General features: G+C 36.8%; 1 protein-coding gene across 1 annotated transcript in view; it reads left to right on the forward strand.

Annotated features, from left to right (window-relative positions):
- CHM (CHM Rab escort protein) overlaps nt 1-15,990 on the forward strand; it is a 207,637-nt gene that overhangs the window by 64,319 nt on the left and 127,328 nt on the right. Inside the window, exon 5 of the mRNA XM_060002983.1 lies at nt 9,512-9,899. Within this exon, the coding sequence (XP_059858966.1) occupies nt 9,512-9,899 (388 nt within the window). The remainder of the gene's footprint in view (nt 1-9,511; nt 9,900-15,990) is intronic.

The raw sequence follows: 15,990 nt of genomic DNA on the forward strand, positions 1-15,990 counted from the left end.
ACAACAAAAGCAACAATGATTGAAATTACCAAACACAAAACACACTCATACTATGTCATAATATTGACATTCAGTCCAGTAATCCTCCACTGGAACAGCTCCTTTACTTTGCAGTGAAAATTGATTTGTATATTTTTTGCCTCTGAGTCCTTGTGGGACTTTTATTTTTTAATTCAAACAGAAAGTCACAAAAATTATAATCATCCTCATCAGTTCACTCAGTCCCATGTAATTAATATTTTTTTCATCTTGATCTTTTGTTAGCACTTTTATGAATTCATCAGTTTTCCATTAGAGTTCTGAAAATGCTTATTCATTCAGTTCAGCAGTATAGTCAGTTACCAGAAACCTGTACTTGTCAGAGTCTTTTCCATGAATTCCTTGAAGATGAAACCCTTTTATAGGAACATTTTTGCAAAAGCATCACAGTACACCCAGAACTGTCTGTAAATGACAAAAGACTTAAAAATGACCATGGTTAAAGATTTGATGAAAGTTCATAATAATGCAATTGACAAGGAAATTTAGTTATTTCAGAGATACACATTTTAAAGTAATAACTAGAATTATGACTTATCATACCAAAACATATAAGATTTCTAGAAATTTCATGTAATGTCTGAAACATTTAAATTAACATATTTCCATACAAATAACCCAAAGAAAGTTTAGTATTAGTTGTTTTTTGTTTGTTTGTTTGTTTATACTGCAGGTTATTAGTTATCATTTTTATACACATCAGTGTATATATGTCAATCCCAATCACCCAATTCAGCACACCACCATCCCCACCCCACCGCGGTTTTCCCCCCTTGGTGTCCATACCTTTGTTCTCTACATCTGTGTCTCAACTTCTGCCCTGAAAACCAGTTCATCTGTACCATTTTTCTAGGTTCCACATGTATGCGTTAATATATGATATTTGTTTTTCTCTTTCTGACTTACTTCACTCTTATGACAGTCTGTAGATCCATCCATGTCTCAACAAATGACTCAATTTTGTTCCTTTTTATGGCTGAGTAATATTCCATTGTGTATATGTACCACAACTTCATTATCCATTCATCTGTTGATGGGCATTTAGGTTGCTTCCATGACCTGGCTATTGTAAATAGTGCTGTAATGAACATTGGGGTGCATGTGTCTTTTGGAATTATGGTTTTCTCTGGGTATATGCCCAGTAGTGGGATTGCTGGATCATATGGTAATTCTATTTTTAGTTTTCTAGAAATGTCCATACTGTTCTCCGTAGTGGTTGTATCAATTTACATTCCAACCAACAGTGCAAGAGGGTTCCCTTTTCTCCACACCCTCTCCAGCATTTGTTGTTTGTAGATTTTCTGATGATGCCCATTCTAACTGGTGTGAGGTGATACCTCATTGTAGTTTTGATTTGCATTTCTCTAGTAATTAGTGATGTTGAACAGCTTTTCATGTGCTTCTTGGCCATCTGTATGTCTTCTTTGGAGAAATGTCTATGTAGGTCTTCTGCCCATTTTTGGATTGGGTTGTTTGTTTCTTTAATATTGAGCTGCATGAGCTGCTTGTAAATTTTGGAGATTAATCCTTGGTTACTTGCTTCAGTTGCAAATATTTTCTCCCATTCTGAGGGTTGTCTTTTCGTCTTGTTTATGGTTTCCTTTGCTGTGCAAAAGCTTTTAAGTTTCATTCGGTCCCATTTATTTATTTTTGTTTTTATTTCCATTTCTCTAGGAGGTGGGTAAAAAGGATCTTGCTGTGATTTATGTCATAAAGTGTTCTGCCTATGTTTTCCTTTAAGAGTTTGATAGTGTCTGGCCTTACATTTAGGTCTATAATCCATTTTGAGTTTATCTCTGTGTATAGCGTCAGGAAGTGTTCTAATTTCATTCTTTTACATGTAGCTGTCCAGTTTTCCAAGCACTACTTACTGAAGAGGCTGTCTTTTCTCCAATGTGTATTCTTGCCTCCTTTATCAAAGATAAGTTGACCATAGGTGCGTAGGTTATCTCTGGGCTTTCTATCCTGTTCCATTGATCTATATTTCTGTTCTTGTGCCAGTACCATACTTACTGTCTTGATTACTGGAGCTTTGTAGTATAGTCTGAAGTCAGGGAACCTGATTTCTCCAGCTCCATTTTTCTTTCTCAGTATTGCTTTGGATCTTTGGGGTCTTTTGTGTTTCCATACAAATTGTGAAATTTTTTGTTCTAGTTCTGTGAAAAATGCCAGTAGTAGTTTGATAGGGATTGCATTGAATCTGTAGATTGCTTTGGGTAGTATAATCATTTACACCATGTTGATTCTTCGAATTCAAGAACATGGTATATCTCTCCATCTATTTGTATCATATTTAATTTCTTTCATCAGTGTCTTATAATTTTCTGCATACAAGTCTTTTGTCTCCTTAGGTAGGTTTATTCCTAGATATTTTATTCTTTTTGTTGCAATGGTAAATGGGAGCATTTTCTTAATTTCACTTTCAGATTTTTCATCATTAGTGTATAAGAATGTCAGAGATTTCTGTGCATTAATTTTGTATCCTGCTATTTTACCAAATTCATTGATTAGTAGTTTTCTGGTAGCATCTTTAGGATTCTCTTTGTATAGTATCATGTCATCTGCGAACAGTGACAGCTTTACTTTTTCTTTTTCAATTTGGATTCCTTTTATCTCCTTTGCTTCTCTGATTGCTGCTGCTAAAACTTCCAAAACTATGTTGAGTAATAGTGGTGAGAGTGGGCAACCTTGTCTTGTTCCTGATCTTAGTGGAAATGCTTTCAGTTTTTCACCATTGAGGATGATGTTTGCTGTGGGCTTGTCATATATGGCCTTTATTATGTTGAGGAAAGTTCCCTCTATGCCTACTTTCTGCAGGGTTTTTATCATAAATGGGTGTTGAATTTTTTCAAAAGCTTTCTCTGTATCTATTGAGATGATCATGTGGTTTTTCTCTTTCAATTTGTTAATATGGTGTATCACATTGATTGATTTGCGTATATTGAAGAATCATTGCATTCCTGGGATAAACCCCACTTCATCATGGTGTATGATCCTTTTAATGTGCTGTTGGATTCTGTTTGCTAGTATTTTGTTGAGGATTTTTGCATTTATGTTCATCAGTGATATTGGCCTGTAGTTTTCTTTCTTTGTGACATCTTACTGGTTTTGGTATCAGGGTGATGGTGGCCTCATAGAATGAGTTTGGGAGCATTCCTCACTGTGCTATATTTTGGAAGAGTTTGAGAAGGATAGGTGTTAGTTGTTCTGTAAATGTTTGATACAAGTCGCCTGTGAAGCCATCTGGTCCTGGGCTTTTGTATGTTGGAAGATTTTTAATCACAGTTTCAATTTCAGTGTTTGTGATTGGTCTGTTCATATTTTCTGTTTCTTCCTGGTTCACTCTCGGAAGGTTGTGCATTTCTAAGAATTTGTCCATTTCTTCCAGGTTGGCCATTTGATTGGCATATAGTTGCTTGTAGTAATTTCTCATGATCGTTTGTATTTCTCTAGTGTCAGTTGTTACTTCTCCTTTTTCATTTCTAATTCTGTTGATTTGAGTCTTGTTCCTTTTTTCCTTGATGAGTCTGGCTAATGGTTTATCAAGTTTGTTTATGTTCTCAAAGGAGTAGCTTTTAGTTTTATTAATCTTTGCTACCGTTTCCTTCATTTCATTCTCATTTATTTCTGATCTGATCTTTATGATTTCTTTCTTTCTGCTAACTTTGGGATTTTTTGTTCTTCGTTCTCTAATTGCTTAAGTGTAAGTTTAGGTTGTTTATTTGAGATGTTTCCTGTTTCATAAGGTAGGATTGTATTGCTATGAACTTCCCTCTTAGAGCTGCTTTTGCTGCATCCCATAAGTTTTTGGTCCTTGTGTTTTCTTTGTCATTTGTTTCTAGGTATTTTATGATTTCCAGTTTGAATTCTTCAGTGATCACTTGGTTATTAAGTAGTGTATTGTTTATCCTCGATGTGTTTGTATTTTTTACAGTTTTTTTCCTGTAATTGATATCTTGCCTCATAGCATTGTGGTTGGAAAAGATACTTCATACGATTTCAAGTTTCTTAAATTTATCAAGGCTTGATTTTTGACCTAAGATATGATCTATCCTGGAGAATGTTCCATGAGCACTTGAGAAAAATGTGTTTTCTGTTGTTTCCGGATGGAATGTTCTGTAAATATCAATTAAGTCCATCTTGTTTAATGTATCATTTAAAGCTTGTGTTTCCTTATTTATTTTCATTTTGGATGATCTGTCCAGTGGTGAAAGTGGGGTGTTAAATCCCCTACTTTGATTGTGTTACTGTCGATTTCCCCTTTTATGGCTGTTAGTATTTGCCTTATGTATTGAGGTGCTCCTATATTGGGTGCATAAATATTTACAATTGTTATATCTTCTTCTTGTATTGAACCCTTGATCATTCTGTAGTGTCCTTCTTTGTCTCTTGTAATAATCTTTGTTTTAAAGTCTATTTTGTCTGATATGAGAATTGCTACTCCAGCTTTCTTTTGATTTCCATTTACATGGAATATCTTTTTCCATCCCCTCATTTTCAGTCTGTAGGTGTCCCTAGGTCTGAAGTGGGTCTCTTGTGGACAGCATATATACGGGTCTTGTTTTTGTATCCATTCAGCCAGTCTATGTCTTTTGGTTGGAGCATTTAATCCATTTACATTTAAGGTAATTATCGATATGTATGTTCCTATTTCCATTTTCTTAATTGTTTTGGGTTTGTTATTGTCGGTCTTTTTCTTGTGTTTCCTGCCTAGAGAAGTTCCTTTAGCATTTGTTGTAAAGCTGGTTTGGTAGTGCTGAATTCTCCTGGCTTTTGCTTGTCTGTAAAGGTTTTAATTTCTCTGTCAAATCTGAATGAGATCCTTGCTGGGTAGAGTAATCTTGATTGTAGGTTTTTCTCCTTCATCACTTTAAATATGTCCTGCCACTCCCTTCTGGCTTGTAGGGTTTCTGCTGAGAGATCAGCTGTTAACCTTATGGGGATTCCCTTGTGTGTTATTTGTTGTTTTTCCCTTGCTGCTTTTAATATTTTTTCTTTATATTTAATTTTTGATAGTTTGATTAAATTGTGTCTTGGTGTGTTTCTCCTTGGATTTATCCTGTATGGGATTCTCTGTGCTTCCTGGACTTGATTAACTATTTCTTTTCCCATATCAGGGAAGTTTTCAACTATAATCTCTTCAAATATTTTCTCAGTCCATTTCTTTTTCTCTTCTTCTTCTGGGACCCCTATAATTCGAATGTTGGTGCGTTTAATGTTGTCCCGGCGGTCTCTGAGACTGTCCTCAATTGTTTTCATTCTTTTTTCTTTATTCTGCTCTGCAGTAGTTATTTCCACTCTTTTATCTTCCAAGTCACTTTTCTGTTCTTATGCCTTAGTTATTCTGCTATTGATCCCTTCTAGAGAATTTTTAATTTCATTTATTGTGTTGTTCATCACTGTTTCTTTGCTATTTAGTTCTTCTAGTTCCTTGTTAAACGTTTCTTGTATTTTTTCTATTCTATTTCCAAGATTTTGGATCAACTTTACTATCATTATTCTGAATTCTTTTACAGGTAGACTGCCTATTTCCTCTTCATTTGTTAGGTCTGGTGGGTTTTTTTCTTGCTCCTTCATCTGCTGTGTTTTCTTCTGTCTTCTTATTTTGCTTTTCTTCCTGTGTTTGGGGTCTCCTTTTCACCGGCTTCAGGTTCATGGTTCCCGTTGTTTTTGGTGTGTGTCCCCAGTGGCTAAGGTTGGTTCAGTGGGTTGTGTAGGCTTCCTGGTGGAAGGGACTGGTGCCTGTGTTCTAGTGGAGGAAGCTGGATCTTGTCTTTCTGGTGGGCAGGTCCACATCTGGTGGTGTGTTTTGGGGTGTCTGTGGCCTTGTTATGTTTTTATGCAGCCTCTCTGCTAATGGATGGGGTTGTGTTTCTGTCTTGCTAGTTGTTTGGCATAGGGTGTTCAGCACGGGAACTTGCTGGTCATTGAGTGGAGCTGGCTTGGTGTTGAGATGGAGGTCTCTGGGAGATTTTCTCCGTTTGATATTACATGGAGCTGGGAGGTCTCTTGTGGACCAGTGTCCTGAACTTGGCCCTCACACCTCAGAGGCACAGCCCTGACGCCTGACTGGAGCACCAAGAGTCTGTCATCCACACAGCTCAGAATAAAAGGGAGGAAAAAAAAAGAAAGAAGAAGATAAAATAAAGTACAATAAAATATAATAAAGTCATTAAAACAAAAAAAATAATTAGTAAAAAAAAGCATTTTTAAGTAATTAAAAAAGGGAAGACAGGCTATACAGACACAGATCACACACAGAAGCAAACAGATACACACTCACAAGAAGAGAAAAAGGGAAAAATTTATATATATCGTTGCTCCCAAAGTCCACTTCCTCAATTTTGGATGATTCGTTGTCTATTCAGGTTTTCTACACATGCAGGGTACATCAGGTTGATTGTGGAGATTTAATCCGCTGTTCCTGAGGCTGCTGAGAGAAATTTCCATTTCTCTTCTTTGTTCATACAGCTCCCAGGGGTTCAGCTTTGGATTTGGCCCCGCCTCTGCGTGTAGGTTGCCTGAGGGTGTCTGTTCTTCGCTCAGACAGGACCGGGTTAAAGGAGCAGCTGATTCTGGGGCTCTGGCTCATTCAGGCCGGGGGGACGGAGGGGTACGGTGTGCGGGGCGAGCCTGTGGCGGCAGAAGCTGGCATGACGTTGCACCAGCCTGAGGTGCGTCGTGTGTTCTCCCAGGGAAGTTGTCCCTGGATCACTGGACCCTGGCAGTGGCGGGTTGCACAGGCTCCTGGGAGGAGAGGTGGGGATAGTGACCTGTGCGTGCACACAGGTTTCTTGGTGGCTGCAGCAGCAGCCTTCTCGTCTCATGCCCATCTCTGGGATCTGCGCTGATAGCAGCAGCTCGTGCCCGTCTCTGGAGCTCCTTTAAGAGGCGCTGTTAATACCCTGTCCTTGTGCACTAGGAAACAAAGAGGCAAGAAAAAGTCTCTTGCCTCTTCAGCAGCTCCAGACTTTTTCCCGGACTCCCTCCCGGCTAGCTGTGGCCTGGTAGATCCCTTCAGGCTGTGTTCACGCAGCCAGCCCCAGTCCTTTCCCTGGGATCCGACCTCCAACCTCCGAAGCCCGAGCCTCATCTCCCAGCCCGAGCCCGCCCCGGCAGGTGAGCAGACAAGCCTCTTGGGCTGGTGAGTGCTGTTTGGCACCGATCCTCTGTGGGGGAATCTCTCGACTTTGCCCTCCGCAGCCCTGTTGCTGCACTCTCTTCCGTGGCTCCGAAGCTTCCGCCCTCTGCCACCCGCAGTCTCTGCCCGCGAAGGGGCTTCCTAGTATGTGGAAACCTTTCCTCCTTTACGGCTCCCTCCCACTGGTGCAGGTTCCGTCCCTATTCTTTTGTCTCTGTTTTTTCTTTTTTCTTTTGCCCTACCTAGGTACATGGGGAGTTTCTTGCCTTTTGGGAGGTCTGAGGTCTTCTGCCAGCGTTCAGTAGGTGTTCTGTAGGAGTTGTTCCACATATAGATGTAGTTCTGATGTATTTGTGGGTAGGAAGGTGATCTCCATGTCTTACTCTTCTGCCATCTTGAAGCTCCTCCCCACAAACTTTTGAATGTAAAGTTTATTGTTTTTTACTGTCCTAGTTTTATGTGTTTTCTATAATACAAATGTTTGTTTCATATTTAAATATGTATATTTATAAATATGTATTTATAATTTTTTATATAAATGTATATTTATACTTCCATCTTTTGCTTGTATAAACCATTTATTCATCACGTATTTATTAAATACCACATCTATAGAGCAGTGCAGTAAGTGTTGTGAGGTGCACTCAAGACAAGATGTTAGGGTCTTCCCTCAAGGAGAATAAAGTCTAGTTGAAGATAAAGTATATATGGGACAGCCAAAAGGCTATTAACAAGGAACTGATAAATAAATGCAAGGTAAACTGCATGTGTGTACTATGGGGCATGGAGTAACAGAATGATGAGTGTGGTTGGGTTAAGGAAGACTTCCTGGAAGTGAAATTTAAACTTTTTCTTAAAATGTGTCAATTGGTGAAGTATGTGATTATGTTTGGGGATGAGGGAATTGTGATATTACAGGAAGTGGGAAGAATAGCCCAGAAGAAGCAATTAACATGGGCCAAATCATGGAGATTTGAGTTGATAAATTAGGAGTTAGAGATGCCATTTCAGAAAGTAGGAGAGATGAGACAAAGAAGATAGTTGATAAAGAAGGTGATTTGGTTTAGAGACTGGAAGAGGAAGATTTTGTGGAGTAGGGTTGAGATTCAATATGAGAAAGAACTGCTGTTAGTTCTTGAGCAATCAGTTAGCAGATGTTTACTTCCCACAGCCTGTCATGTACAAGGCATTTTTAGTGTTGAGCAGTAGGGCAACTCAGTGAAAACATAGGTTCTGTGGAGGATAAAACATCATGGAGAGATACATGATGCAGGCACAGCGAACGGGAGCCTGTTGTGTCAATCAAGGCAATAATGGACTGAGAATGTTCACTCTAGTAGTAACTTTGGAAGTGGCGCTTCCAGGAAAGTAATAGACACTAACAATAAAACAAAGTACAGCAGGAAAGAATTCAGAAAGATACCACATTGTGATAAGCCAACTTACACTTTCACAGCAGTTTTTTTCTAGCTCTGTCACACTACAGTAATAATCTTTGAATAATAATCTTTGCTCAACAGTAATTACCACTGTTGAGCATTTACTGTGTGCCAGGCACTGTGTCAGGTTCTTTGCATGTGATACTTCATTTAATCTCCAAAACAACCTTGTGAGGTAGGTGGTATTATCCCTATGTTATAGATGGATAATTTAGGTCAGAGAGGATAAACAACTTGTCTACATTCACAGAATTATCTAGTCCTAGGGTGAGGCTTTGAACCTCGATGTTTTTATTCTGAGGGATGTACTTGTAAGCACTGTGTTGATTTGTTTCTAAAATGCAGTTCCCCTGTCTGCCTTAAATTCTCAAAAATATACATGTGATTAACATACACACTACTATATATAAAATAGGTAATCAACAAGGACCTACTGTATAGCACAGGGGACTCAATATTCTGTAATAACCTATATGGGAAAAAAATCTGAAAAAGAATGGATATATGTATATATATAACTGAATCACTTTGCTGTATACCTGAAACTAATGCAATGTTGTAAATCAACTATACCCCAATATAAAATAAAAATTAAATAAAAAAATAAGAATCTGCTTTTCACCAAAAAAAAAAATACACACACACACACATGGCATGGCCTGCTAAACCCTGAAATCTTTATGTATATTTTTCAGATCTTAAGTATGTTTCATATCGTATTGAAACCTTAACAGATGAATGTTTAATGTGTGTGTCTCACATAAAGCAATGCATCCAAGATAAATGAGGTAAAGAAATAAAAATTGCCATTGAAAGTTAAAATAATAAAAAAAGGTAGCCAAGTATAATTATCAAAAGCCTGGTGTGGATTATTATTATAATTTCTCATTAGTCAGGATTTGCATGAAGATGTCGAAGAAGCTGGTGCACTGCAGAAAAATCACGCTTCTGTGACATCTGCAAACTCCACAGAAGCTGCAGATTCTGCCTGCCTGCCTACAGAAGATCAGTCATTAAGTACTGCAAGCTGTGAAATACCCACAGAACACACTCCAAGCAGTGATCCAGAGGGTGCCCTAGAAGTAAATGATTTTGAAGCGACAGGGGAGAAAGAAAACCATTGTGATGATAAATCTTCTATGCCCTCAACTTCAGAAAACGAAACAAGTGAAAATGTGCCTATGGCCGAAGAAACTGCAGAGCAACCAAAGAAAAATAGGATTACTTACTCGCAAATTATTAAAGAAGGCAGGAGATTTAATATTGATTTGGTGTCAAAGGTAAGTACCAGTTTTACCCATCTTTTCATAGAACAATACTAAATTTTAATTGATTGAAAATAGCATCCGGGTCCATAAACCCACTTTTAATAATTTTATTCTCTGAAATGTAGAACATTTACTTTATAAAGAGATAGTATCTGAAGTTTATAGCTCCATTAAAATATTCTTTAAACATAGTTAAAAACACATTAAGAATGCTCAGTACTATATCAAGGATACTTCTGTATTGGAACACGTTTTCCACCCTAATATTCTCCTCTTACTGCATGGGCACTATGAATTCTACCAAGAAAAAAGTCTAATGAACCTAATTACAGATCCATGTTATTTATAGTCAGTCTATTAAATGAACTTTTGTTTAGCCCTTATTTATATAGTAACTATTTTAACATCTATATGATGATGAACATTTTGAAAAAAACAATGCATTTTTGAAAATTATCGGTTCAGGTGTGAGGACTTTGGAGGATAATTTAATAGTAGTGGGGGCAGGGAGATTGGTAAGAATGCTATTTACTTCAGTTATTTTTCTATCCTTACCTCTAATGTTAGGTCAGTATGACTTCAGAAGAGGTTCCTGAGTCTTAGGAGGATATAGTGTTGTACTGGGTTTATGGGAAGCAAGGCTAATTTAGTGCAAAAGCATAGAAAACCAGTAACATAAAAGGTAATGGCCTTAAAGGGTTACAGTATAGGGCTGGGTGAAAGTAGAAAGAAACAGACCAAATACCGTAAGTTGAGGGCAAACGAGAAATTGAAAAGAAGTAGGAGAGGGTGGTGAATAACATCAGACTTGCCTCAAAACTAGGCTTTTCTATTTAATGTGCTCTCCTGAAGTTCCAGGTTATAAAGAGAGGGACTAATGCTCCTCACATTTTGCTGATCCAATCACACATCCTCATACTGCTGATATCTTTGAACCTGATGCCTGAAAATATGAATATCTTTTTACTACTCATAGTTTCTTTCTGACATAGCTCTCTGTGCCTGATTCTGCCTTGGTCTGAGTTGGCTACTGCCTTGGTCCTACCTAATATTTCTGTACCATCTATTCCACCTACTTTGATCCTGCCATCCTTTGAAATCTAGCATTCTTTCCATGTTACCTTGGCTATTAATTCCTGGGTGGAAGTTAAATCATAGCTCACTAATAGTCTTCCTATTCTCATGAGCAGGAAAGAATTTAAAAAAAACAATAAATAAGACAAAACACTGAAGTAGTCAAGTAACAAATAGGTTTTGTTCTGAAATTTTCATTTTGAATTAGTTACTTGGAATTTGAAATGCTTAACTGAAAGAAACGGTGAATGGTGGTTAAGAATCAAGACTACTTCATAAAAGTCTCTAACTTTTATGTTAGCTGAAATATAGTATAAATCTTGCAAAGGGAAATGGTAAAAGAAGTGCTGTTAGAATTTTTGGAATTATTGTAGGAAATGATTCAGTTGTATAAGAAAATGCATGCTGGTTGTGGTGTAGGGGGAGATAGTTTAATTAGATGCTGAGATATTTGAGGAGACTCTGGAGGAGATTTCTGGGTATTTTCACAAGTTTGAACAGTTAATAATAGTGGTCCTCTTAGGGTAAATTAAAAACAAACACGTTAAGGCAGTTGTATTTTGTCCTGCATAGGTTTCATGGGTTCACATGTTTAAAAAATAACTAATAATGATTTACTGTACTCATCCTACAAAAGCAGGGGTGGCTAAAGAATGTATAACCATAGCAATACAAGAGGTTTATTATCATTTTTAAAAAGTGAGTCATTTAATGAACATTTATTGAGTACTTACTGTGTGGAAAGCAGTATATTCCATGACATTGGGTCAATCAGTTACTCCTAGGAAATTCCATCTGTTGTAATAATTGCAGTTATTGCATCTGAGTGTAGGGTGATTGACAAATATCTGTCTGAAGCCCTACCTCTTTCCTAAAGTCCAATTTGATATCGCCAAACTATTTGACATTTCTACATGCATTCCATTTCAGAGTCATCATGATAAAACTGACAAGTATTGTGGTGCTTTACAGTTTACAAAACTCATCCCTATATACAGCCTTTTAAAAAGAAATCTTATAGCTCAGGGTAGGTTAGTTAAATAAAATATAGTACTTTACTGCTTATGCTTATAGAGAAGATGATCAAAGATGAAGTTCTTACAAATAAAACTCATTTCAAAGAAAGTCCATACCCTTAATAATTATGAAACCAACATGCCAAGTGAAGCAAGAGTTGTTAATTATTTAATTTAGTTGCCATTATTATAATCAAATTGAAGTATTCTTTAGCCTCTCACCATTGTGAAATTGCTATGGTAGGTCACTTACATAATGATGGAAAAGAAGCTTAGGTTTAAATATGGTACATAATCATTTCTAAGCTTCAGACAAAAGGTTATGTAGTTTTTATTGAAATGTGTTTTCACTCTTCAGTGGTATCTTAAATGCTTTATTTTTAAAGCTGGAATTAAATCTTAAGGTTTATTAGATCTTAAAATACATTCTGTGTTTGATATATTAATATTTGTGAAATTATTATGATACTGAGGGATCACTGAATCTTGAGTATTTGTGTTTTTAAACAAATAAGGTATTTGAAGTAACTTTTATTATAATTATAGAATTAAGACTTGGCAATATATTCTTAAAAGCATGAGCTATATCAGTTGTGTAGTTTATTAGGCTGAAGGTAATGAAGTAACATGCCATATTTAGTCAGGATAATTGATTTTTAAAAAAGCAGTGTCAATTTTGTTTCTTATGCACAATGTTAGACTGATATAATAGTTTTAAAAAATTTACCTAACTGATACTGATTTACAGAACGACTGTACTGAACCTCTTGCATACTCAAACTAATGGTTTTTTGTTTTATTTTGGTTTGGGTTTTTTTGGCTGGTTATGCTCTGTATAGGTTTTTTTTTTTTTTTTAACATCTTTACTGGAATATAATTGCTTTACAATGTTGTGTTAGTTTCTGCTGTATAACAAAGTGAATCAGCTATATGTGTACATATATCCCCATATGCCTTCCCTTTTGTGTCTCCCTCCCACCCTCCCTATCCCACCCCTCTAGGTGGTCACAGAGCACAGAGCTGATCTCCCTGTGCTATGTAGCTGCTTCCCACTAGCTATCTGTTTTACATTTGGTAGTGTATATGTCATTGCTACTCTGTCACTTTGTCCGAGCTTACCCTTTCCCCTCCCTGTGTCCTCAAGTCCATTTTCTATGTCTGCATATTTATTCCTGTCCTGTCCCTAGGTTCATCATAACGATTGTTTTTCTTTTTTTTTTCTTTTTTTTTTTTACATTCCATATATATGTGTGAGCATACGGTATTTATTTTTCTCTCTCTTGACTTAACTTCACTCTGTATGACAGACTCTAGGTCCATCCACCTCACTACAAATAACTCAATTTCTTTCTTTTTATGGCTGAATAATATTCCATTGTATATATGTGCCACATCTTCTTTATCCATTCATCTGTCGATGGACACCTAGGTTGCTTCCATGTCCTAGCTATTGTAAATAGTGCTTCAATGAATATTGTGATACATGACTCTTTTTGAATTATGATTTTCACAGGGTATGTACCCAGTAGTGGGATTGCTGGGTCATATAGTAGTTCTATTTTAAGTTTTTAAGGAACCTCCATAGTGTTCTCCATAGTGGCTGTATCAATTTACATTCCCACCAACAGTGCAAGAGGGTTCCCTTTTCTCCACACCCTCTCCAGCATTTATTATTTGTAGATTTTTTGATGATGGCCATTCGGACCAGTGTGAGATGATACCTCATTGTAGTTTTGATTTACATTTCTCTAATGGTCAGTGATGTTGAGCATCACTTCATGTGTTTGTTAGCAATCTGTATATCTTCTGTGGAGAATTGTCTGTTTAGATCTTCTGCCCATTGTTGGATTGGGCTGTTTGTTTTTTTTTGATATTGAGCTGCATGAGCTACTTATATACTTTGGGGATTAATCCTTTGTCAGTTGCTTCGTTTGCAAATATTTTCTCCCATTCTGAGGGTTGTCTTTTGGTCTTGTTTATGGTTTCCTTTGCTGTGCAAAAGCTTTTAAGTTTCATTAGGTCCCATTTGTTTATTTTTGTTTTATTTCTATTTCTCTAGGAGGTGGGTCAAAAAGGATCTTGCTGTGATTAATGTCAAAGAGTGTTCTGCCTAAGTTTTTATAGTGTCCGGCCTTAACATTTAGGTCTGTAATCCATTTTGAGTTTATTTTTGTGTATGGTGTTAGGAAGTGTTCTAATTTCATTCTCTTACATGGAGCTGTCCAGTTTTCCCAGCACCACTTATTGCAGAGGCTATCTTTTCTCCATTATATATTCTTGCCTCCTTTATCAAAGGTAAGTTGACCATAGGTGTGTGAGTTTATCTCTGGGCTTTCTATCCTGTTCCATTGATATATATTTCTGTTTTTGCAAGTGCCATACTGTCTTGATGAGTGTAGCTTTGTAGTATAGTCTGAAGTCCAGGAGCCTGATTCCTCCAGCTCCATTTTTCTTTCTCAAGATTGCTTTGGCTATTCGGGGTCTTTTGTGTTTCCATACAAATTGTGAAATTTTCTGTTCTCGTTCTGTGAAAAATGCCATTGGTAGTTTGACGGGGATTGCACTGAATCTGTAGATTGCTTTGGGTAATATAGTCATTTTCACAATGTTGATTCTCCCAAAGCAAGAACATGGTATATCTCTCCACCTGTTTGTATCATTTTTAATTTCTTTCATCAGTGTCTTATAGTTTTCTGCATAAAGGTCTTTTGTCTCCTTGCGGAGGTTTATCCCTAGGTATTTTATTCTTTTGTTGCAATGGTAAATGAGAGTGTTTTCTTAATTTCTCTTTCACATTTTTTATAATTAGTGTATCAGAATGCAAGAGATTTCTGTGCATTAATTTTGTATCCTGCTACTTTACCAAATACATTGATTAGCTCTAGTAGTTTTCTGGTAGCATCTTTAGGATTCTCTATGTGTAGTATCATGTCTTCTGCAAACAGTGACAGCTTAGCTTACTTCTTCTTTTCCAATTTGGATTCCTTTTATTTCTTTTTCTTCTCTGATTGCTGTGGCTAAAACTTCCAAAACTATGTTGAATAATAGTGGTGAGAGTGGGCAACCTTGTCTTGTTCCTGATCTTATTGGAAATGGTTTCAGTTTTTCACCATTGAGAACAATGTTGGCTGTGGGTTTGTCATATATGGCCTTTAATATGTTGGGGTAAGTTCCCTCTATGCCTACTTTTTGGAGAGTTTTTATCATAAATCGGTGTTGAATTTTGTCAAAAGCTTTCTCTGCATCTGTTGAGATGATCATGGTTTTTCTCTATCAGTTTGTTAATATGGTGTATCACATTGCTTGATTTGCGTATATTGAAAAATACTTGCATTCCTGGGATAAACCCCACTTGATCATGGTGTATGATCCTTTTAATGTGCTGTTGGATCCTGTGTGCTAGTATTTTGTTGAGGATTTTTGCATCTATGTTCATCAGTGATTTTGGTCTGTAGTTTTCTTTTTTTGTGAAATATTTGTCTGGTTTTGGTGTCTGGGTGATGATGGTTTTGGTGTCTGGGTGATGATCGCCCCGTAGAATGAGTTTGGGAGTGTTCCTCCCTCTGCTATATTTTGGAAGAGTTTGAGAAGGATAGATGTTAGCTCTTCTGTAAATCTTTGATAGAATTCGCCTGTGAAGCCAACTCGTCCTGGGCTTTGGTTTGTTGTAAGATATTTAATCACAGTTTCAATTTCAGTGCCTGTGATTGGTTTGTTTATATTTTGTATTTCTTCCTGGTTCAGTCTCGGAAGGTTGTGATTTTCTAAGAATTTGTCCACTTCTTCCAGGTTGTCCATTTTATTGGCATATAGTTGCTTGTAGTAATCCCTAGTGATTCTTTGTATTTCAGCGGGGTCAGTTGTTACTTCTCCTTTTTCATTTCTAATTCTGTTGATTTGAGTCTTCTTTGTTTTCTCTTGATGATTCTGGCTATTGGTTTATCAATTTTGTTTATCTTCTGAAAGTACCAGCTTTTAGGTTTATTGATCTTTGTTATTGTTTCCTTCATTTC

The sequence above is a fragment of the Delphinus delphis genome, chromosome X, assembly GCF_949987515.2.
Source record: "Delphinus delphis chromosome X, mDelDel1.2, whole genome shotgun sequence".
Classification (NCBI taxonomy): Eukaryota; Metazoa; Chordata; class Mammalia; order Artiodactyla; family Delphinidae; genus Delphinus; species Delphinus delphis.